Genomic DNA, 23905 nt, shown 5'->3' with positions numbered 1-23905 from the left:
CATAGCATTAATTACTGTATAGAATACTTCAAAATAATATATTGTCTGCCTCATTCTGTGATAAGAATCCACTTCAGATCCCAAATGGTTAAATTCCATTCCATGTAAACACTCATTACTTTTATATCATATTGTGTTTAATATTATAGAGCATAAAAACATCCTTGTGTCATACTCACATTTTGCAATGAAAGGTTGCCTACCTACCTACCTACCTGCCTATATAGCTTATTTCATATTTTAACATATTTCAGTCGATTTTTACACAATTTAGTCTGGCAATAGTTCAACTAGTAAAATGTGTACAAGCTTATGTAACAATAACATGTTAACTAATGTAAGTAGGAATAAATTACTTTCTGACAATATCCTCCTCTGGATCAACCCTCACATCGCATCGCATTCTTCTTCTGAGGTACATTCAAGGCTTTAAATCCCTAAGGCATCTTCTTCCAAACTAAAATGAATTTACTTCATTTAAAAGTGGACACTTCAATCTTTCTAAAGACATATATCTCATGTCTGTGTGGCTAGTATTCGCTGAGTTTGAGCTCATTTTTGAAACACGTTTCAGAAAGAACTTCAAAGAGACTGAGACGGCGCAAATAAAAGTAGATACATTTGTCGACCCCAGAGGGTTTACAAATGCGACTCTCAAGGACACAGAACAAGTAGACCAGCTCAGGCGGGACACCATTAGTGGCCTTGAGAGTATTGACAAGACCTTGGTCCCTGGCAGGTTAAAGCTCTGGTGTTTCCAATTCGGTCTCCTACCACAGCTGATGTGGCCTCTGACCATCCACGAGGTCTTAGTCTCAAAAGTTGTAAAACTGGAAAGGGTGATCAGCTCATTTGTTAAAAAATGGCTAAGCCTCCCCAGGTGCATGAGCAACATAGGCCTGAATGAAAATGGAATTTTGGATCTTCCGGTGTATAAATGCTCCCAAGTTAGGCTGGAAATTAAACTGATGGAATCCCTTGATCCATGCAGGCTAAAGCACTGAGACATCGTTGGATATGTGCAGCAAGGGAGTGGTGGCCTCAGCCTTGGATATAGTAGACTATTTTGGCACAAGGCAACTCTATCTCAGTGGCAAAAACTTGTTGCTTGCTCTTGCCGGGGCACCTCCTTAACCACGAGATCTACCAATCTCAAGCAAATCTACCTCTCAAGCAAAGTTAACGCAGTGGATGAGATGGTAGGGATTTGAGAGGTGACATTTCTCTTGGGAGGAGCTGTGGAGCATGGAAGCATCTCAAATAAGCTTCCCGTTAGGAGCCACCTATGATGTCCTGCCATCTCCAGTGAACCTTAGCCAATGGTACGAAGAAGATCCTATGTGCCCCTTCTGCTCATCTCTAGCAAACCTGAAGCACATCTTAGTTGGCTCAAGGCCATTATACATGGAGGCACAACCAGTTACTGAAGTATCTTGCAGCGTCATTGGATTCTAGACGGACCCCCATTACCTCCGGACCAACAGACCAATGCATTACCTCCTCCATTATGTCTTCATGCTCCAGTAAAGGAGTTTGTGGAGGAAGGGATAAGCGAGATCAAAGTGAAGACCCCAGATACTGGGCAGTTGGTTGGAGCTCAGGATTGGAAGCTTTTAGCTGACCTGAATCGGAGGTTTTGCTTCCCACCCGAAATTGTAGCTACCAATCTTAAACCAGACCTTGTGCTTTGGTCCTCCTCACTTCACACTGTGTATATCATACTGTGCCCTGGGAGGATGCTGTGGAGGATACCTATGAACATAAGAGCCTTAAGTATGCTGAGAAAGCAGTTGATGTGGAACAATGTGGCTGGAAAGCAATGGTTTGCACGGTCGAATTTGGCTGTCGAGTCGATGGTTCTGGATTAAAAGGAAGAATATTGGTTGGGCCCCATAACAGCATAGGCACAGAGTGGAAGTAAAAGCAAAGGGGGGCGCACATGAGACGCCAGATGTCACCACTGAGCCCTCTGGAGGTGTCACAGGCATATATCATTAAGGAAAGAAGGTGCCCAACTGATGACCCCAAACAGAATGTGATAACAGAAATTAATTAAAGATGTAATTAAATGCAGGTATTTTTTAAATACATTACAAGTATAATGTAAAAACATGTATGTACTCAATACGTGCATTGTATCAAATAATTAATTTAAATGTTAGTACCAAGTGGCAACCTTCACCTTTACATTGTACTTTTAATGTATTTAAAAATACCTGCATTTAATTACATCTGTTAATTACATTAATTGAGCCGCCAAAATGGTGACGGCCAGCTCTGCCCACTTTGGGCTTCAAAAATGCTCTTCAGTCAAGTCAAGTCAAGTCAAGTCAAGTCAAGTCAAGTCACATTTATTCATATAGCGCTTTTCACAATACAGATTGTTTCAAATCAGCTTTACAGAGATAACAGGAAAATAATGCACAATAGTTTGGTATGGAGTTAAGTATGGAGACGGGTTTGTTGAGGATCATTGCTGATGGCTGTTGTGTCGATGAGGCCTTCACAGGGTAGAGGCTAGTTGACACAATCTCTTCAGAAACCTACGGCTGATGTCACGGACACTACGTCCATATTTTTTTACAGTCTATGGTTTGTACATAGTAGTTAAAGACACCTAATATAAATTGGGACCGTGATGTGTATCACTGCCACAGTTAAGTTATGCATTAGGTGAACTGTATGTGTCTGTATGCCATTTTTCTTTGCTTTTTACCATATAATAATTGCAGTGCTTCATTGTAGGTGGTGAGCTTTGCCAGCCTGAAATTTGACCGCTCTTACAACTGGATGGTCCTATGTGTGCTCTGGTGCTCCATAGCACAATCAATTCTACTTCCCATGTTCCTGTGGGCTTGTGACCGCTACAGGGCAGACGTCAAGATGGTCTGGGAGAAATGTGTTGCCATCATGTCCAACGATGAAGTGGATGAAGGTAAGGACCACTGAGCTTCTTTTAGCATTTTCCAAGGAGAAAACAATGCTGTATTCAAAATAGCATAATATTGTACTTCCTACATTATACTATACCAGTGCTTTTTTTTGTAGTCAGAGTCAAGACAATACACAGTACTAAGCAACAATCAATTCTCGTAAATTCTAGAATTACATACTTGTCACATAACTTTACTCTTGGATTCTTGAAATGCTAAAACGAAAAAATTACAGACAAGGTGCGTTGGATTTTGGGGAATAAGCAAATGAGCTCTGCTTGTATAAATCAAGTGAAAATTAAAGGAAGTAGTATGTGTAGTATAATTGTAATTATTCAGTGGTATTCAAACACAGCCTCTGATGTTAGAGTGGGGGTGGAGAAAGGAAGTAAAGATAGTTTTATCCTTCAAATTATAAGTTTTGTCTTTCCAATTAATTATCAATTAACTTATTAATTGATTAATTCATTTTACATTCATTACTGCCATGTTCGGGTCAAAAAATCAATTCTACTACAATGATGATTACAGTCATTGGATTTATCATGTGACCTACATTTTGAGATGGATGGCTATTATTTCAAATTATTGTTTTAATCTCTCATTAGTATGTTTTAGCTAACATAAACTTAAAAATAAATCTATAACTGGAATACCTGTTAAGAGATGCCTTTGTAGAACTGCCACTGTACAAGTTTTGCTGCAAAGTTCCTTCACTCTAATTTATGTCACAGGCAAATGCTTCAGTAAGCCTGCTGTAGGCTGTTATATCTAAACATTTTAAAGCGCCCCTTTTTATGCTTTTTCGAATATTACCTTTCATGTAATGTGTAATGTAGCTGTCTGTGGATGTAAAAGATCTGCAAAGTGGTGAAGCCGAAAGTGCACAATAAAGAAAGTCATTGTCTATCAAAAAAATAAAATTGACTTTGAACCACCTAAACGAGTCGTCAGTAATTCAAATCCCACTTTGTCCCTGGGTAATACATTTTCATAATGCCTGCATTTGGCCCGCAAACAACATCTTCTTTGACCGACCCTCACACTCTATATCTGGTGTTGTGTACATGTTGAGAAGACACTGTTTTCTACTCTGCAAAAGCAAATTGTCTTTCAAATGATGAGAATGTGAATAGTCAGTGGTTAAAATTACCACAGCGATATTGAAAGCAGTACAACTTTTGGACGATTGCTTCTCAAATCTTTGTGAGGTCTAAATGGGATTTACAAAATGCTTATCCATTAAAGATGGGACAGTACCCACTTTATTTGGACCAACTAGCTCCTCTGAATCACAAACTGTAAGAATAATTATTGATGTAAATATTTTCTGCCGGGTGTTCAAAATACATAGTTTTGTGTTTTATACTGTTTATATTATTACCTAAAATTGTGTCCATTAATGCAGATTGTCTGTTGTTCTTACTACTTTGAGTAATGATAAAGGATGGAGCAAGATTTGTTTTACAAACTTTAACCCTCTGGGGTCTGAGGTGTTTTCTGGGCCCTGGAGGTGTTCTGACATGCTCTGACATTTGTGCTTATTTCTGTTACTGGTGACGTTTTCATGGCTAAAGTCTAATTACACTGTATTCAGCACAAACTCTGCTACAATAATATATCAGCAGCATGTGTGTAAAAGTTTGTTGTTTTGAGATAATGACATTTATGCGTGGTTTGTGAAAATACAAAAAAAAATTCTCACTGAAATAAGGTCATGAAACCCATACTGATTATTTCTTCACAAGACTTTTGAAAATTGTATGACGTAGCCTAGAATATTTGCTCCAAAACTATGTGAAAATCACCCTGACTGCTCATTCAGATAAGACAATATATTGATTTAAAAATTTTACGACGTGTTTTGTGTGAAAAAGCTTTTCACACCTGAGAAAGACAAAGACACTCCCTAATGGCCCTATTAGGAGCTATCAGGCCCTGTCATTCTGAGCAACCTTGCACAATACTGTAAATGAGGAGATTTAAAAAAGAATGGCTTTTAAATTGTTTGGATTTATTTACAACACAACATAATCCAAAGATACACAACAAATGCCAAAAAAGCACTTCAAAGACAGAGACCTTTGTGCCATTCCTAAAAACATTGTACATACCTTTCATTTCCAAGATTTTCACTTTACCATGTTCACGTACAGAGACTCATGTACATGTTGAAGTCCTCAGTGGCATCTGGGCCCTGAAAAAAAAAAGGTGAACATACTGATATCAAGAGAAAGGCCTGCACGATTTTGGAAATAAATATTAGATTTTTCTGGTTAAAATTGCTTTTTAAAATTCCTTTTTAAAATTCACAGAATACACACACACACACACACACACACACACAAATGTTTCCAACAATATATAATATAATGAACACCAGGTTTGTTGTGCCTTGTAGGCATAAGGTATATGCGCAGTGCAGGATAAAATAATAATAACAATAAATAACCTATAGCAGTATAAATCTTCCAAAAGATTTCAGTAACAACTAAGCTAGAGAAAAATATATTGATTATCATGTTACTTCAAATGTTTCCATCCATTATGATGATTTGAAATGAGATAATAATAAAAACATGAAGCCGTTTGGTGCGTTTTGCTTTCATCCAAAATATGATACAGTACATTCAAACGCGATCGCGCTGCAAAATATGATACATTCAAACGCGATCGCGCTGCAAAATATGATACATTCAAACGCGATCGCGCTCAAATATAAAACATTATGGTTACCATATACATATCTACATTTGAGCAGATATCCACAAACACAGTAACAGTAAACACGGGTCTAAATATTATAATATTCCCCATATATCTAGCAATAGTTCAACTGCAACGTGACATTTATGCAACAATAACAAACTAATATGTAAGAATTTCTTACCTTACATCTTTCTTGTCTTCAAATCGCGTTCTTCTTCTTCTGAGGTAGCCTAAATCCAATGTAAGCTCAGGCACATCTTTCAAACTCGACGAAAAGTGAAGTGAAGTGTTTTGTTGTTGAGGTAATGAGCAAGTTCGCGTTCCATGTGGAGATTTGCATGTGAATATCTTTTGCGCGAGTGGGCATGGCCAAATTAACTGTAATGAGCAAGCGTTTGAGAAGCTGGACATCTTGTTGGTTTTATACAAATTACTTAAACAGAGAATATTTGTTTTCGTTTTGAATCCGATCATTTAAAAGTACACACTTAAATGTTTATAAAGGTATATGGCTCATAAATGTGTGACAAGTATTCGCTGAGTTTTGTTTCAGTTTATAGACGTGCTCAAGAAAAAAAAGTTCACCGCGACGGAGAGGCAGAACCCTGTTTATTTTCTTTATTTTACAAAAGCACAATGTTTTGATTTGATTGTAAGTGGACACATACAAAAGGAGAAATATCACAGATTCTTTTTTTATATTTCTTTTTTCTGTATGACCATAAATGACGGAGTAATTTAAGTTTATAGTGCTACAATGTGGAGAAAATCCAGCAAAACGCGCCCGCGCGTTTGTCGACCTCAGAGGGTTAAGACCGAATGCACAGATCCAATATAATGATACACATGCATTATCTTTCTCAAATGTTTAAGTTCCATTAAGACATAAACAACTATGATTACCAATTTGTCCGTTCAATTGCAATAAGACGTTAAACAGAGCTTAATTCAGTATTTCCATACGTTAACATGCGTTCACGTTCATGTTCTCACAACATTGCATTGTTAGAATTCATAAAAATGTTACCCGCCAAATGGCGATTGACACCGTTTCATATGCTCGCCTACACCAATTTTTACTTGCATTTTTAGACCCTGTTTCTACCCCTCCATAAGGGAGCCTCAGCTTTCCACTAGCAAGGCTCAACCCACGGGAGCCACAGGGGAGTTAAACCATGCTTAAAAACCCAGATTACTCGTAGGAAGCAGCTCAAAACCTACCCTTCTAGGATCTGCCATAGCCAACTCAGAGGTTGTTTTTTCATTACTAGCGCTAGCCATAGTAAGTGACTGATAACAAGGAGGGATGCCCTCCAGCTTCTAATGAGGTCAACTAGAGGTATCTGACTACACCCACCCTCCAAGGAATATTCACCCCTACTTACAAACACATCAGTAGTTGAAGTAGAGGTAGAGTAGAGGGAGATAGAGATATCTAGCTCAGAGGAGACTAAGCAGCTATCAAAGGGAGCCTAAGATTGGGGTTGGGGAGAGGAACGGGGAGGAGGATGAGGAGGAGGAGGAGGGATGTTACTTCTCCTCAGTGGTTCTGTCTTTCTTACCGAACCGCTTTTTTTATCACCTTTCTCAAGTCTTGTCTCTTCCTCCTAGCGTCAAGGGAGGAGGAGCACGAGTGGCCAAGCTCTACAGATGTGCCTAAAAGCTCAGAGGGCGAGAAGTTATTTTCTTTCTCCTTGATGTCCACCAGGTTTAACCACAAGTGCCTCTCCATCACCACCATTGTTGCCATTCCATGACGGCTGTTTGTTTAGTGGCTCGGAGGAAGTCCATGGTGTGGCGCAGCTCAGTGACTGCTTCAGGAGACAACTCCTGCCCCGATACAGTTCTCTCAGCAGATCCGCCTGGTAGGCCTGTAACACGACCATAGTGTAAATGGCCCCTCTGTCCTGACCTGCTTCCACATACGCCCTGCCATTCAAGTGTGAGGTGGTCTGTAGCGGCTTACGCCGTGTTTACACCGGTCGAGACCGTTGAAGCTTAGCAACCACAACAGCTAGAAGCTGTCTACATTGGACAAGACAAAGTGACCATTGCAAATCCATTTCTCCTTCCTATGAGAAGTACTGCAATTGCTTGGAGTATGTCATAAATAGAACGAGGCATATGTTTACTGTCTGGGATTCATCACGTCGCACAGTGCCATATCCAGTGTAGACCACATCACTGATTATAATGAGTTATATTGTATTTTGTAGCGTCACACCGCTCTGCTCGCTTCCGGTGTAGATATGGTGTTAGATGGCAGGGCAGGAACCTTCAAAGAGGGCAGGAGCCTTCAATGCTCGCAAGAATCTCTTCAACAGGTGTCATCCTCAAATATCCATGCTCACTCAATCCCTCCACATTCGCATAATTCAAATGATGAAACTGATAAAGGGCGGGCTGAATGTGGTTTCTTTCAAGACTTCTCCACTTCCAGGTGGAGATCAGAAAGAAATGTAAGGCTCATGGGGAAAGGACAATTTTGGCCAATCTAGCAATGGCGTGGGCCATAACATCCAACAATTCCCCATTTGCGGGGCTGGCAGGCTGAGAGGATTCAGTACAGACCATAAATTGTAAAAATGTTGAATAATATTTCCACTTCCTTCCACTATAGAAAAATTAATTCAAAATTTCCCAGAAACTGTCATTGTCGATTACGTCATTTGGAGCCAGAGTCTATGCAGTAGTGTTCTTGAGGTGGAGCAGCGGTATCAAGGTCCTGCCCATACACCTGCTGCCATAGACTCAATCGCAAGTACAGCTGCCAATCATGACGTTACACCCCGTTTACATAGCATCAAATAACTAAACATAACTTGCTAGAAAAACAAACACTTCAACATAGTTCAGCTTGATAAGAACTAGCCAAAAAATAGCAGAAATCTTCTTTGGAAAAAAAATTTTTTGAAATGGAATTGGAATTTTTTAGTTTGGCTCACGTTGCATTTGTGACCCTGCCTGTGAAAACCCAGCTAAAGTCATTTTTTTGTGATTCAATGTTTTCTACATAAAATCATCCTACACAATGTAAAGAACATTCTGTGGAAATATAACCTTGATATCTTTATTATTGACTGAGTAAGGCCATGTCAAAGATTTGCTAAAATTCGGGCTCAGAAAATCATATTTTTGAGAAATTCCAATTTAAAAAGAGGTTATTTGTTAAAACTGCAACACATTTGATCCATAGTTATCCTGCATTTGTGCCATATAACACATTAAAGCTGAGATTCTCCCCTTTTTAGTGATATACGAGACATTGGTGGAACAATTCTTAAAGTTTTGTAAAACAGGTCTATTTATTATGATGTGCATGTCCAAAAAGCTAAAAGCTAAAAGCATAAAAACATTGAAACGAATGGGGGTGCCACAAGAGCTTGATCGTAGCAACAATTACCATGTCAATTCAGTGGAATGATTTAATGTATAACTTTATTAGTAAAATGTAATATCAGTGAAAAAAATGTCAATAATATATCAATTAAATAACATAAACATTTATCATTCTCTTACTGGCCCACGGTGTAACATTGAGTAAATCTGGAGTAAAAAATTTCAAGGGATATTTACCCAAAAACTACAATTCTGTCATCATTTACTCACACACAAAACCAGTTCAATCATAATTTGGGGCAATTCCACCGAGATTAATATCAAGCAAGCTGTTTAGGCCTATAGCAAGCAGCTATTTTCCGTTCCTGCTCATGCTTCGGTGTCGCCATATCAGATGTCAAAACAACGCATTACCATCCAGCAAATAACACGTAGCAGGCCAAAAACGTCCTTAAAATAAGTTTAATATTACTGGCAGAATACTGAGCTACAAAACAAATAAGCAGTTATTAAAATATTGGCTATGACAAGAAAAAATCACCTCAGACATCTAAACGCGGCTGACGCGGCTAAATGTGGCTTACATCTCCTTTTTTTTCATTGTGACCTGATTACCGCTCGCGGATTGATATTAAATTCCGTTTTTACTCTTTCTAATAAAAAAGACATTGAAAAGAAGTTCCTGAACCGAATGCTATAAGAATCAGCAGTGTTGTTGCGCGAAATAAACCCAGAGACGATTGAAATCAATGTTTAGGAAGCCCACGTCCGTTTTTTTGTTTTTTTTTTGCGCAAAAGTATAACGCAGTGTCAATAAAATCATTAATTTCAGTATTTATCATGTTATAAATGAAAATGTAAGTATTGCATCTCAAAACCATTGGTATAATCTATCATTTACAGCAATAAACACACATGGCCTATTTTTGTCATTTTTATGGCTATGACTACTTTGACGCTCGTTAACTCATAATTCGATTCTGCGACTTTAGCCGGGGTTTCACAGGCGGGGTCACATTTGATTACAGGGAAAGGGCAGGGTTTATGACCTATACTGCAGCAAGTCACCAAATGTTTTGGCTTCACTTTTCAGGATGTGTGTGGCACACTAGGTACAAATGCTATCTTCGTCCTCTTCAACCACATCCGGCTCCTCCTGGCTGGATGGTGCCAGCAAAATGCTATCTGCTGAATCAGATGACGCTAACGACACTAAAGCTCATCCTGATCCAACAGATTGCTCAATCCTGCAACTGAGGAACGATTACCTGCATTTCTTGAATTCCTCTGCGAGCTCAACCTACAATCTCCACAACTTGAGCCGCCATTGTGCCGCGGCTACAGTGGGGCCTGAGCCACCAGGTGCAGACCTTTGTCTTACATCCCTTGAGAATAAGGCCAAGCATGAGCGGAGCTTCCACATTGTGAACTTCTCACAATAGGTGCATTCAGAGCCCTTGAGCACTGAACGCACATGCTCCTCACCCAAGCACAGAATGCACAGATTGTGTTTGTCTTCAGGTGTTAAAATCCTGGGACACAGAGGCACACACTTCCTTAAACGTTCGCTAGTATTTTTTATAATCTGCATAATCACATACTATTCACACAAACTCCTGAAGACAAAAAAACTGATGATGTGTGTCTCTTATACTTCCGGGCCTCCACTAATGATGTCACGGACTGTCATCAGCCAATGAAAAATTGGCTTTCAGACACCGGTCACGCTGATGGCATTCCCCATTGCGTCAATCCAAGACTCAGTGATGTGTTTCGCTTCAAATGGGAATTGCAATGGAGTACAAAAATAAATAAAAAATAAAGGGAAATTTAGAGAAGATCAAGCAAGACTGCCCAAAATTACAACGTAATTATTTCACCAACGCTACAACCTTTTTTTGCATGATTTCAATACTTACTGCCCCTGCAGTACCACTGGCCAAAACACTACAGGTGTAGTGACAAGCTTAGGACTACAGGCATTGTTATTACACTGTCAAATATTTAAGAGTGAAATAAAAGTATATTCCAGGTAATAATAATTGTATTACTTTCATTGTAATTTCACAGTAGGACTTGTATCTAACTGCACTCTCAGAAATTTCTTGTAAAATCTAAAGTACTTTATTAGCCAAGTTTTTACAATTGTACTTCTAGGTTTTTTCTAGGTGTGTCCCAATTCACGTATTTATGCACTAATCTATGACATTATGTTGTATACATAGTGTGAATAGTGTGTTCACATTGAAAATTCCATATAGAAAAAGTAAACTTTAAATACCCAGATGATGCACTTAATTAACCAAAAAAACTAAGTGTGGAATGTTGAACACTTCATGCACTTAAATGTTGCAGCTTTAATTACGTAGCAGAGGGGGAGGTGTTATCAGACTTCGATGTTGAATAACAAAATAACCATATAAAATTCATTCACTACACGGTTGAGTACATGGTGCTTAAGAACATAGTGTATACGTGCATTTGGGATGCAACTTTTTATACTTGTTTTTATCTGTGCTGCTTATTTTTGGTTGACTTTTAGCAGTTTCTTTTGGTTTGGTTTGTAATGTTCAGAGCTTATTTTTTATCTTTATTATCTTTTTTCATTGTTGTGTTTTATATGTTGAGTGATGATGTCACACCTTTCAAAGATGTATCTCCAGCAGTTGTTTGACAGTTGTAAAAGACCCGCCTACAAACAGTTATGAATTTAATATGAGATCTAAAATAAAATCTTTGTATTCATGCTAAGAATATTTTGCCTGACTTAAAATCAGCCAATAAGCTTATTTACATTCTAGCTTGTCTGGGTTTTAACAAATGTTTTTTTACTTGTCACTCTTCTGTCTTGGCTAGATGAGAACGTCTCGGTTACGTATGTAACCCTAGTTCCCTGAAGAAGGAATGAGACGATGCGTCGAAACTCTGTGGGAACGCGTCATGAAGCACGTATGGAATCAGTCCAATGGCGAGACGGAACGTCATAGGCAGGTGACATCATCGACCAGGAAACTATAAAGCACCCCTGAATCACAACAGCGCTAGCTTCTGATAGGCTGAAGCAAGTCAATCACGGGCATGCCAGGAGTATGGCAGGGCGACGCAGCGTCTCGTTCCCTCTTCAGGGAACTAGTGTTACATACATAACCAAGACATTCCCTTTCAAGGGAACTCCAGCTGCGTCGAAATGCTGCGGGAACGCTAATACCCACGTCGCCATAAGAGCAAATGTCCGTCTGTGTGAAGTCAAAGCGCACATTCGGACGAAAGCACCTGCGCCCCTGGAGTGGAGCTGAAGTCAAGATCATAGAACCTAACGAATGTGTGCAGTGAGGACCAGCCTGCGGCATCACAAACATCATGTAGGGAAACTCCTGACAATAAAGCTTTAGAAGCAGCCATACTCCTAGTCGAGTGAGCTCGTACAGCCAAAGGTGAAGGCTGACCAGCCGACTCATAAGCAAGTGAGATAGCCTCAACCACCCACTTGCTCATCCTCTGCTTAGATGCAGGACACCCCTTCCTGGGTGACCCAAAACAAAAATAAAGATGAAAAACTGCACTCTCAAGGTATAATTTCATACATTTATTGTAGCCATGTCCACACAGACGAGTTTCGGCCTAAGCCATCATCAGTGTGTACTGTGAAACACCGAAAAGATTGTTTTTTTAACAAAAACATCACAGGTGAACCTCATTCCTCAAATCATCAGAACCATCTGAGTTACCCAAAGTTACCCAAAACAAACAAACAGCTGTTCAGATTTCCTCCACAGGGCAGCTCTATGGTCATAAGCATCTAGGGCCCTCACCGGGCAGAGCACCTTAGGAATATAGCCTGGCCTAGGATGGAGGAAGGCATGCCAGGCATTTACCATGCCAGGCAAGAATTCCAGGCTCGAGGGAGAAACCAAGAGCTAGGGCGAGGCCTTCTAATACAGCGGTCAAGTCCCATGTCGGCCCCCTCGTGCGGACTGCTGGCCTTAGCCTCAAAGTACCATGAAGAAAACGTGTTATCAATGGGTGTCTCCCCAGTGAAACTGTACTCAAAGGGATGTGGTAGGCTATGGAAGCTTATGGGTAGCAATATTCAATTTGAAATGTAATATGCAAAATCACAATGCAATATGTAAAATGGCAATGCATTTCTGTATTTTAATTTTAATTTTCCCATACATTTGTGCAAAATCCCATACGTTTGGTGCAAAATGAAAATGAAAATTCAATTATATAATTTACATTTGCCATTTCATACACTAGTTTTAATATGTAAATTGAATACATATTTTAACGCTTTATAAGTTGCCAAATTAAAATTAAAATGTATTACAGAAATGATTAGATATGTTTAACATGTTCAAGCAAAAACTGTAGTAAAATTGTAATTTAAATATAATTTTTTTCTTAATTGCATTTACACTCACATATAAGACACTTGCGATTGCATTTCCATTAAGTGTCCCACAATGAATGTAGCAAAATTCAATGTGCAATTTGAAAATACATCCTGAGCCTATCACGTTGCCGTCCCGCCCTGTCAATCACTGCGTGAAGGCGGGGCTCGGCAACAGGTAAACATAGGCTATGGTGCGTATTTTGAGTTGTTGGAACGAAACAGGGCGGCGGCAGAGCTGATACGAGCGTTAAATTCACTAGCAGATGAAGTGGAGCGTGAACAGAGAAATGGTAGTATTTCCGAAGATTATTACGTGCCTGCAGGACAGGTGATAGAACCAGTACGATGTTGGACCGTGTGTGTCTAGGAGAATGTTCTGCCTTATCAAGCGTCGACACCCATGTCAACATTATGCTGCGCTGCTGTAGTCTGATGCTGGACTGTGTTGATGGTTTCGTTTCGTATAAAATATTATCATTGTCTGATACATGCTTATCTTTTTTCTTATTAGCCTACTATTAACTGTAATACCCAATAATGTTGGAGATCCTATAGTTTTTTCTTACAAATGCATAGGCCTATTACTCTGAGATCACATAATATGACAAAGCTCCGTATTAATTAATTAATTAATTCAAAGTATTCGGTATTAATAGCTACCGAAAAATGTGACCGCTCTTTATTTATTTATAACTGACTGTAATGTTCAATACAGTGACGAATGTGTGACCATCTCTGTTTATGAAGCTGTATAATCATAAAATATGAGGCAGACATGCGAGTCCCTTTCCATTTTATAAAGCATATTGATAAGGTATTAATACATATGTAGGCCTACATGGTCGCGGAATCTGACGGGTCAAATTCATCGACCTAGCCTTTATTGGGTGAATGTGGAGCAGGACGAGGGCTGGTGACGTCATCGTCTATAATTCAGTGTCTAATATTTTAAACAACGAAGCAGCACACGAAACTTTAACCGGCACAAATGATCGCACAAACAAACAAGACTATTTTGGGTGAATGTGGAGCAGGTAGGGGGGCTGAGTGACCTCAGAATGACCAATAAAAATTATTTTAATATTTAAGAAACCGAAGCAGCACAAAATAAACGGTTATTGGCGCAAATTAGCACAAACATATGAGACTATTTTTGGTGAATGTGGAGCAGGTTGGGGGGCTGGTGACGTCATCGTCTGTAATTCGGTCTAATATTTCAAAAACTGAAGCAGCACAAACAAATCCGGCACAAACCGAACGAGACTATTTTATTTGGAGCATGTGGCGGGCTGGGTGACAGAATGACCTATAAATATTCTTTTACTATCTAAAAAACAGAAGCAGCACACACAAACAAAAACGATTGAGCCTATTTTGCCGACGTTTTCATTGGATTGGGGGCGGGGTCAACTTCATGCAGTGATTGACAGGGCGGGGTGGGCACGTGATTGGCTCAGAATACATTTTCAAATTGCGCATTGAATTTTGCTACATTCATTGTGGGACACTTATGGAAATGCAATCGCAAGTGTCTTAACTGTAAGTGTAAATGCAATTAAGAAAAAATAACATTTAAATTACAATTTTGCTACAGTTTTTGCTTGAACATGTTAAACATATCTAATAATTTCTGTAATAAATTTTCATTTTAATTTTGCAACTTATAAAGCGTTAAAATATGTATTCAATTTACATATTAAAACTAGTGTATGAAATGGCAAATGTAAATTTTATAAATGAATTTTCATTTTCATTTTGCACCAAACGTTGCACAAATGTATTGGAAAATTAAAATTTAAATGCAGAAATGCATTGCCATTTTACATATTGCATTGTGATTTTGCATATTACATTTCAAATTAAAATTTGCTACCCGTAAGCTTCCCAGCTAGTGCCGCCACATACACCTTCAGTGTGGAGGGGGATAACCCTGCGGAGAAGCGCTCCTGCAGGAACTCCAGCACTGCATCCACTGGGCAGTTAACTGGGTCCAACTGGTATTCTCCACACCATGAAGTGAATAATCTCCACTTCAAGGCATATAACTTCCTCGTGGACGGAGCTCTAGAGTGGAGGATGGTCTCAACAACCTCGGTTGAGAGACCTGAATTTATGAGCTGGGCCCCCTCAGAGGCCAAGCCCACAGTTTCCACAGTTCTGGGCGGGGGTGAAGGATCGTCCCACTCGCCTGAGAGAGTAGGTCACTCCTGATTGGAATCTCCAGAGGAGAGCCGTCGAGGAGATACACTAGGTCCACAAACCATACTCGGGCCGGCCAAAATGGGGCTACCAACAGTAGAGTGGGCAGGACCCCTCTGAATCCTGGTGGACGAGACCTAAACTGAATAGCGTAACCATTTTCGATCGTCTGCAGGACCCACTGAGATATATTTGGAAGACTTTTCCACTCTGCCAGAAAATCTACAAGGGTACCAGTCTCTTGAGACTGGCCTCTGGAGTATTTTGAGCAGGACACAGTGCCCTGTAACGGCGCACCGGCAGGGAACAACTGGTCTGACTGCTCTAGGCCCCTCCTCAGAGGGAGCGAGCACCCCTCGGGAAAACGCTAGCTGGGACCGTCTACACCCCGGCATAAAGACAGGGTTGGCAGAACGGTCCCCTGAGGGCGCAGAGAGAGAACGGGCACCGTGTAATGCGGTGAACTCAGTTTCCTCTCGGTGGGGACTACCCTCAGAAACCTGACTGAGGGTAGATGGCCGATGGCGTCAGGACTTCTTTTTAGACAAAGCCCTCTTCGAAATAATAATGGTCCTCAGATCCGTCTTGCCCTTAGAAGACTTCGCCTGAGAGCGCCGCGCCGCAACACTCTGCTTTTGCTGCGCCCGGTGTGAGGAGTTACTCGACTGCCGGGGCTGCTCCCGCCCAGCAGCCCCTGAGACATGAGTGCGGAGTGGCAGGAATTTCTGGAATTTTTTTCTTCTTGGAACCTCTTGATAACAGTGTTTGCTGAGTCACCGAAGAGGCCCGCAGGGGAAAGCGGGGCGTCCAGAATGAACGTTTTTTCTCTCTCCTTCATTCCTGAGAGGTTCAGCCATAGGTGTCTCTCCATGGCCACCAGGGCTGCCATCGAATGGCCCACTGACTTGGCCATCTCCTTGGTGGCACGGAGAGACAAATCTGCAGCCTGACGTAATTCACGAATTACATCAGTGCTGACCTCCTCACTCTCACTCATATCTTTTAGTAGGTCAGCCTGGTATGCCTGCAGAATGGACATTGTGTACAGGCATACCGCGGCCTGACCTGCCGCCAAATAAGCTTTACCCACCAAGGGTAATGCCGGTGCTTTAAAGGACAATGCAGACTCGAGAGAGATGGCTCACAAGCGTCTCTTCAGCCCTGGGCATCGCCCCATAACCGTGTTGTTTGGACCCATGTATATTTGAATATGTAGATAGCTGGGGACTATATACACGGTACAAAACCGGTCTTTTCCAAGATTTCAACACCTCATTGTGGAGGTCGGGAAGAAACGGCAAGCGTGGATAGTTGCACAACCAGGTAACCGCAGAGCGTGAGTAACCACAGAGCGTGCTTCCAAACCCTGAACTGAGGCACTGGATCTGACAGGTGAAGACTGAGATAGGGCTGGGCCCATCTCAAACCCCTCTGTCAGATCCATTTGCGAACTCCACATCTGAAGTTGCCACTCTGCCTCGACAGAAGCGGGACCCAAGCCGCGGGGAGCGCGAACCGAACCGTCCTCCTCGAAGAGCGATCGGCGGGAGCACAGCGTTCTTAATGGTAGCCGCTCACAATGCTTATAATCAGCTCCCTCTAGAGCTGACTGGGCATGCTGCACTCCCAACCAAACAACACATAGTTGGTGTGAGATATCGAGTGCAGGGATGTACACATTTCCTATAATGTTGTTCGTTCACCATATTATAGTTTTATATACATTGCTGAAGGCACAGAAGCTAGCACTGTTGTGATTCATGGGTGCTTTATAGTTTCCTGATCGATGACGTCACCCGCCTATTACGTTCCGTCTCGCCATTGGACTGATTCCATACGTGCTTCATGACGTTATCACGCGGGGTGTTCCCTCAGCGTTTCGAAGCAGCTCGAGTTCCCTTGAAAGGGAATTTCAATATGAATATGTTCAGTTCAATCCTGTTAAATCCTGGCATTTCTTACAGTGTAAAATAAAATGTGTAGCTTTGTATTAGCCACCACTATCATAAAAAAAAAACTTAATAATAATTAATTAAACAAAATGACAGAAAGAAGCTTCTTACACCCTTTCAGATCCTATATTAATTTACTATTTGCATAGTTTTCTGTACCCAAGAAAATACTAAATGGTATTTTGTTTGCAACTATGTTAACCTTGTAAAAATGTATACCGGAAATATTAAAACGTAAAAACAAATGCAAAACGGTAAAAAGAAGATTTTATCTGGATTCCCATCAAAAATAGCTAGAGGTCACATGATAATTATATCATTAATATTCTTAATCACAAACTATTAGTAAACTGAAGCTGTCATTATGTATTGCTGAATGTAGGTGTTAAGTGTCTGACTTTTCTGTATTTCATTACCCTTCCTGCTATTTGGCACCATTTCTAAGTTTGGAATATGTGCAAGAAATGGATTTTGTGATCTTAATTTTACAAGTGCTCTGCTTCTTTTCAGACGGTTTGCCTTGTGTAACACAACTCAGTTGTATGTATAAGGGTTGCTTCTTGTACTTGTGTCTCACTCAAATGCATGCTATGCTCTGCTGCCTGTGCTAATAGCTGATCTCATCTTGTCATCCCGCTGTGTGCCCCCATTTTGCCTTAAGATCAGCATTTCACATTGCTCTACAACTGCTTTTAAAGTTATGAAAAGAAAAATTGTTTGTAGAATCTTTTGCACCAAAACAAATTTTAGGGAATTTTAATTGGTAAATGGCAACAGTCAGTCATGATTTTCAGTACAAGACACTTTAGTGGATGCTAATGATTTAAAATAAAGCATTTTTACGACCTCCAATTCTAATGCGGACCACGTAAATCTATAAAAGGGAATTTTTTTTCCTACCCATTCGTCTGTCTGTCTGTCTGTCTGTCTGTGTATATTGAGCACAATGATTTTTAATCCTGATATATATGCTTTCTGCGTTTGCAGAAAACAGCCAGGATGGAGGCATTCATCCGGACTTAATATTTGACAGACCATTTGACTATAGCTCCGCTGGTGATATCATGACGGTAGACCGTATTGCCAAATACGAATTCTCAACCTTAGAAAGGGGGGGCTCCCAGGGTTATCCATTGAGGGAGCTTCAGGAAGATAAAATGCACTATTTGCAGGTATATTTCCATTGATTTTGTTTTCAAATTGATCTTTTCTTTATTTTTAATTAAAAATGTGCATGTTGCAATGGCCCTCCACCTCAGTATTTGCAAAACCTTTATAGTCACTATATTCCCGTTGTCTTACCTATTAGACTTTTCAAACGTCAAGAAATTGTAGACTTGTTTTGTGTGAGAACTGTTTGGAAAATATGATCTAACAAACACTTTGTTTTCTTCACCCAGTGGTATCTTGGTTTAGGCCTACTGTTGCAGGGCTCATGTGATGACTGCCACTGATGCCTTTTCAGTTTATAAAGTTAAAAGCTTGAAGTCATTGCAAATATAAATGAGTAAAAAAAAAACAAATTTCAAATACTAGTCTGAATTTCATGTGTCATGTTGTAAAAATCCCACGCTGTAAATATTATGACCCACTATGACTAGACCCATCATGATTGAACCACTACAAGGAAATAGTACTATTAAGGCTTATAGACTCATATTATAGACTGCCAGTATGTTTTAGAGGTGTGCAATGCTTCACTTCAAACTTTTAACCTTTTTTACATTCAAATGATTATGTCACATACTGCCCATAAACCCTCACATGTAACCTCCACATGTAACTTTCATTGGCCTGGATTATCAGTTTCACATATTATAAATTGTTCTCTCTGTATAAATAATTAACCAATTATTAAAAATATGCCTGACTGGAATGAAAAATTGGACTTTGGAGGTTAAATGTGGAGAATATGCCATAAATGTATACGCCAAACACTACCCAAAGCTCTGTTAGACAATGTGCAGTGCTTGACTGCTTTTCATTGCTGATTTTATTGCTATATACATTGCACGAATCAACTTTTGAAGTTCTCTTCAAAGTTTATTAAACATTGTGTGTGTTAGAATTGCTCCAGAGATGTTCAGCAAAAAACACTGATGCTTATTGATAAAGAACTCAAAATCATGTGCCTATGCTAGAACATTATTAGTTCTATTAGACTACAGAATTAATGTTCTTTTTCAATTTCACCAGTGTTTTGCATCATCATCATCAACTATCAGAATGTCATAATAATTGGGAAGTACAAGCTGCTATTGTTTTTGCTGTCAAGCTATTTAGGCTTATAGAACAATAAATGCTTTCAGACAACAATATTTAACACTCTCAAAGAATTGTGAGGTAATTCCATCTTTATCTTTATATGAGACAAAATGATGTTTTAGTGGGCAGTATATTTAAAGCAAAATGGCAAGCTTTTACAAAATAGACATATCATTTTAATCAGCTGAGTATCAAGGTTTAAAAATGTAAAATGCCAAAATGTAAACATGTTGAAGTGTTCATAATAGCTGATCCTGTATCATGATATAATACATAATTAAGGTTGTGCATTAATTGATAATATATTTAAACAGTTAAGATCATCAGCATTGATTTTTAAATAAATCTACTCGCTGAGCTATTACAAAATCATTTAAAACATTTTTTTTAAAAACGAACAGACTGAATGGCATTGCTTTGATGCTTTGCTTCCCTCTTCTGGCCAGAGTATAGTAAAGACCTCATAATCCATAGGACTTCTTTTGTAAACTGCAGTCTCATTCCTTCATTAACCAATACAGTTGCTTCCATGCTAGGCTTGTGCTGTATGCTTTGGATAATGTTCTAAAAGTTCTTTCGAATACTAAAAACTAATTTTATGTCTTTCCTGTGTAGTTCTCAGAACAATGTGGAATGTGAGTATCTATTTGAAGAATGAGTGATTATAAACTAAAAATAATATTTACTTCATTTTGTACTCAAAACATTTTTAAAGGACATCCCTATTAAAAGGTACAAATCTATGAATTATTAGTACTTTAAAGTGAAAGCAGGCCTGTGTTGCTATTATACGTAGTTCACAAAATTCCATTGATTTTTACTTTATAAGATATGCAAAAGCATTGAGAACATGTTTTGTGTCTTTAGATTGAGCCGGAAGCAGAGATGTGTAGGATTGTCCTTTTAGAAATGTACTGCTTCATTCGTCTGTGTGTTACTCCAGGTGCCCCCTACAAGAAGATACTCCCACGACGAAACCGACATGTGGACCACCGGTCAGATCCCGTCTTACCTGCATCGCTGGGGCTCCACAGAGGACATCATTGGCATCCCGCAGTGCAGCTTGACACGCCACGAGAGACGTCGGAGCAGCCCGGTATCCTACCACGAGGAGAGCCACCCTCACCGCAAAAGGAGGCGATCAGAGGACATGCATTCACTCAAGCAGATTCCACGAGTCGAGCATTATGAGGACGATTTCAAGTGCTTTAGCCGCGATGAAGTGATTAATTTCATCGACGAGACACCACTGGCTAGTCCAATGAGGAGCCCTCACCAAGCCTCTGTGATCTCTCTTGTCCCGCAGACGTTCGAGCAGCACATCGTCTTGTTGCCACATTTTCCGCTCACGCAATTTGAGCACGAGCCTCAAGCGTTGAGACGCTGCTCTGGCCATGGCAAAGGAGCCACACTAACTGAGATCCCTCAGGATACACTAAGAAAGGCGAAGAACGGTAGCGACGGCAGGGGTGCAGCCGGCGAAGGCTCAAGCATTAAGGGATGCCTTGAGCATAGTTGTGATGCCAGGCGTGCATCAGAGCTGGTTCTGTTGGCCCAGGGTGGACGGACAGGGGATCAGTCGTCTTCAAGTATTAGGACAGGACAGGTAGATGCATCTGCTTGGGTGGACCAGAAACGCCTGTCTAAAGGTGAAAGCAAAGAAAGCACAAATAGTTTTATAAGTTCACAATCTGCATCGTCAGGCTATATCACTTTTCACTCTGAATCCATAGGATCCACAAACTAACAGTTTTATGAGTATTATAAAAAATAGTCCCTGATATGTTAGTATTAAAGCTTTTACTAAGTGGAATGTTTTTGTAATCTAGGAAGTAGGCTTTTTGAGATGTGGTTGATTCAAAATGGCATAGGGACAGCATTGGTTTTTCTTTTTTTAACTGACACAGGGCTGGGTTTTGGGCTTGGCCCTGTGGGGCCAGTTCGCCTCCAAGCCAAGGGAAGCTGAACAGTAGATAAGAGTCCTGAGCTCAACACTTGAAGTGTGAGATGATCACAAGGGCTTCTGTTCATACAAGTGAGCTTTTTACTGTGGCCCTCTATCTTATATGACAGGTTTCAGCTTTTACGTTTCAACGATAATTTAGTGTTCTGGTCAAATTACTACCTTTCTTGACTAAGGAATAAGGGCATGTTCCATCACTTTGTGTAGGCCTAGATAGGGTAGGCCTGGGAGTTTATGCTTTATTCTAATACTTTAAAAAATTATTGCATTCATGTCTAAAGATGCATAGATGCATACTAAGTTTAGGCATCTAATATTAGCCAAACAAAACATAATTTTTTTTTCTAAATTTTTTTTTTTGGCCAAACTGCCCTTGTCCTTTTATAACATAGGGGAAGAGGTGCATTCAAAGATGTGTGCCCAGTAGACCATAATCCAGATAATTTTGTAGCGATATAGCATTGTATTACTTTTGAGGGGATTAATGTTTCAGTAAACAGTTTGCAGATTTCTGATTTCAGATTTTATTTCCTGCATTTTATGAAACCTCAAAGGTCAACTTGGTTGTGGAAAAGGTTGGAAGTTATATAGTGTTTCTTTACAACACTTTAGCTCACAGAGCTTTTAGCTGACTCTTTAACTGTGTTTTTGTTGTTTCTGGTGATGTGGCATGTTTTTAATATTTTAGTTTTTAATATTTAAGTAAAGAAAAAATATATTTTGTTATATCATTTGAATTCATATTTTTGAAGCACACGGTTCTCTTTGTAGATCCAGACATGCTTGCCAATAGCCTAAAAATGTTTCACAGATATGTTTTAACAAGTTTGTGTTAAGTGCTTTGTGATGATTGAAAATGTATTTCCGATGCATTGTTATTCTCATGATTATAGTCTTATTTGTCTGGTAGCCCATAACAAAGTATGATATGAAAAGTGACACTATTTAAAAACACCCTTAACCTGCACCAACATGCATCGATATGCACTTTTACAAAACAAGTGACAATCTTGTCACATGGAGAAAATGACTTTTTGAAAGAAAGCTGGTGTTATTTGATTTTTTTATAGTAGACATAACCACTGAATCAGAATTGGATATTTGTTGTATTATTTTATGTTGTATATGACCACATTTTCTACACTTATCCCAATATTTCAGCTTTTTAAATGATTTGTTTTTGTTAATTATATTTTAAAAATCAATTGCTTGCTGCCAGCATGCACTTTTGTACGTTTCATACAGCCATATATTGGTGTTGAAATATCAAATGGTGCTTGATACCTTGGCAGCTAGGGATCTACTAGGACATTCTTAAATTTCATGTGGGAAACTGCAGGTTGCCCCTCAAAGTCCAATATACATTAAAGGCATTAATAAGAGTCTTCCTCTTCCTATACTCTGGATGGCTGTACAAATTAATTCTCATTGGCTTTTGACGACATCATTGGGATGACTTTAAAATCATTGTGTCTAAAGGATTGCTAGTGGAAAATATACATTGACTAAAATCAAGACTTGTTTTTTATAACCACTTACATATGATATATTTCACAGTTATCTAGAATGATATCTAGCACTGAAACCTAAACAAGCCACAGATTTGAGCCTAAATTAATGGAGAGAATGATCACTATTGTAGTAGCACAGTGGGTATTTTAAATAGTTTTGAATATGAATGCAAATAGACTTCAGTTTCAAACCAGCTTATGTTATATATAAAAAATATATAATATAACGAAACTTTAAAGCTACTTCAAAGGCTACAAGGCTCATGTTGTGTACATGCATTGAGTGTTCAACTCTCTTAATTGAACAGATTTAAACATTTGTATCTCCACCTATGGCAAAGTGTTTTTGATTACTGATGTTTTGTTGTTGAAATAATCTCTCTCTCTCTCTCTCTCTCTCTCTCTCTCTCTCTCTCTCTAATTCAATTCAATTCATTTAGCTTTACTGACATGACTGTGTAGAATAGCACAATGTTGCCAAAGCATTAAAGGCACAGTATGTAAGTTTCACCTCTAGAGGTCACTTATTCAAAACAATTACAAAGGTGTAGCTTGATGACACAGTGAGTGAGAGTGGAATCATGGGATGTGTCATCTTGTGTCGTCTGCGTTAGCTTGGTGGCTGGTATGAGACACTT

At 39.5% G+C, this 23905-nt stretch overlaps 1 protein-coding gene across 3 annotated transcripts in view; it reads left to right on the top strand.

Annotated features, from left to right (window-relative positions):
* The window catches only part of gpr153 (G protein-coupled receptor 153), a 121795-nt gene extending 99078 nt beyond the window's left edge, over nt 1–22717 (top strand). The window contains exons 4-7 of one of the 3 annotated variants that reach the window (XM_079896179.1): nt 2746–2935; nt 18039–18068; nt 20409–20428; nt 20737–22717. In XM_079896179.1, coding sequence (XP_079752305.1) covers nt 2746–2935; nt 18039–18068; nt 20409–20428; nt 20737–21540 — 1044 coding nt within the window. In that variant the 3' untranslated portion in view covers nt 21541–22717. Of the gene's footprint in view, nt 1–2745; nt 2936–18038; nt 18069–18515; nt 18701–20408; nt 20429–20736 lie in introns of all 3 variants that reach the window. The other 2 variants (XM_079896180.1, XM_079896178.1) reach the window with 2 other exon arrangements.
* Nucleotides 22718–23905: the final 1188 nt, after the last annotated feature.

The sequence above is a fragment of the Squalius cephalus genome, assembly GCF_949319135.1.
Source record: "Squalius cephalus genome assembly, chromosome: 16".
In the NCBI taxonomy this organism is placed as follows: Eukaryota; Metazoa; Chordata; class Actinopteri; order Cypriniformes; family Leuciscidae; genus Squalius; species Squalius cephalus.
The sequence above is the reverse complement of the archived record's forward strand: the minus strand, read 5'-3'. Positions and strand labels throughout refer to the sequence as shown.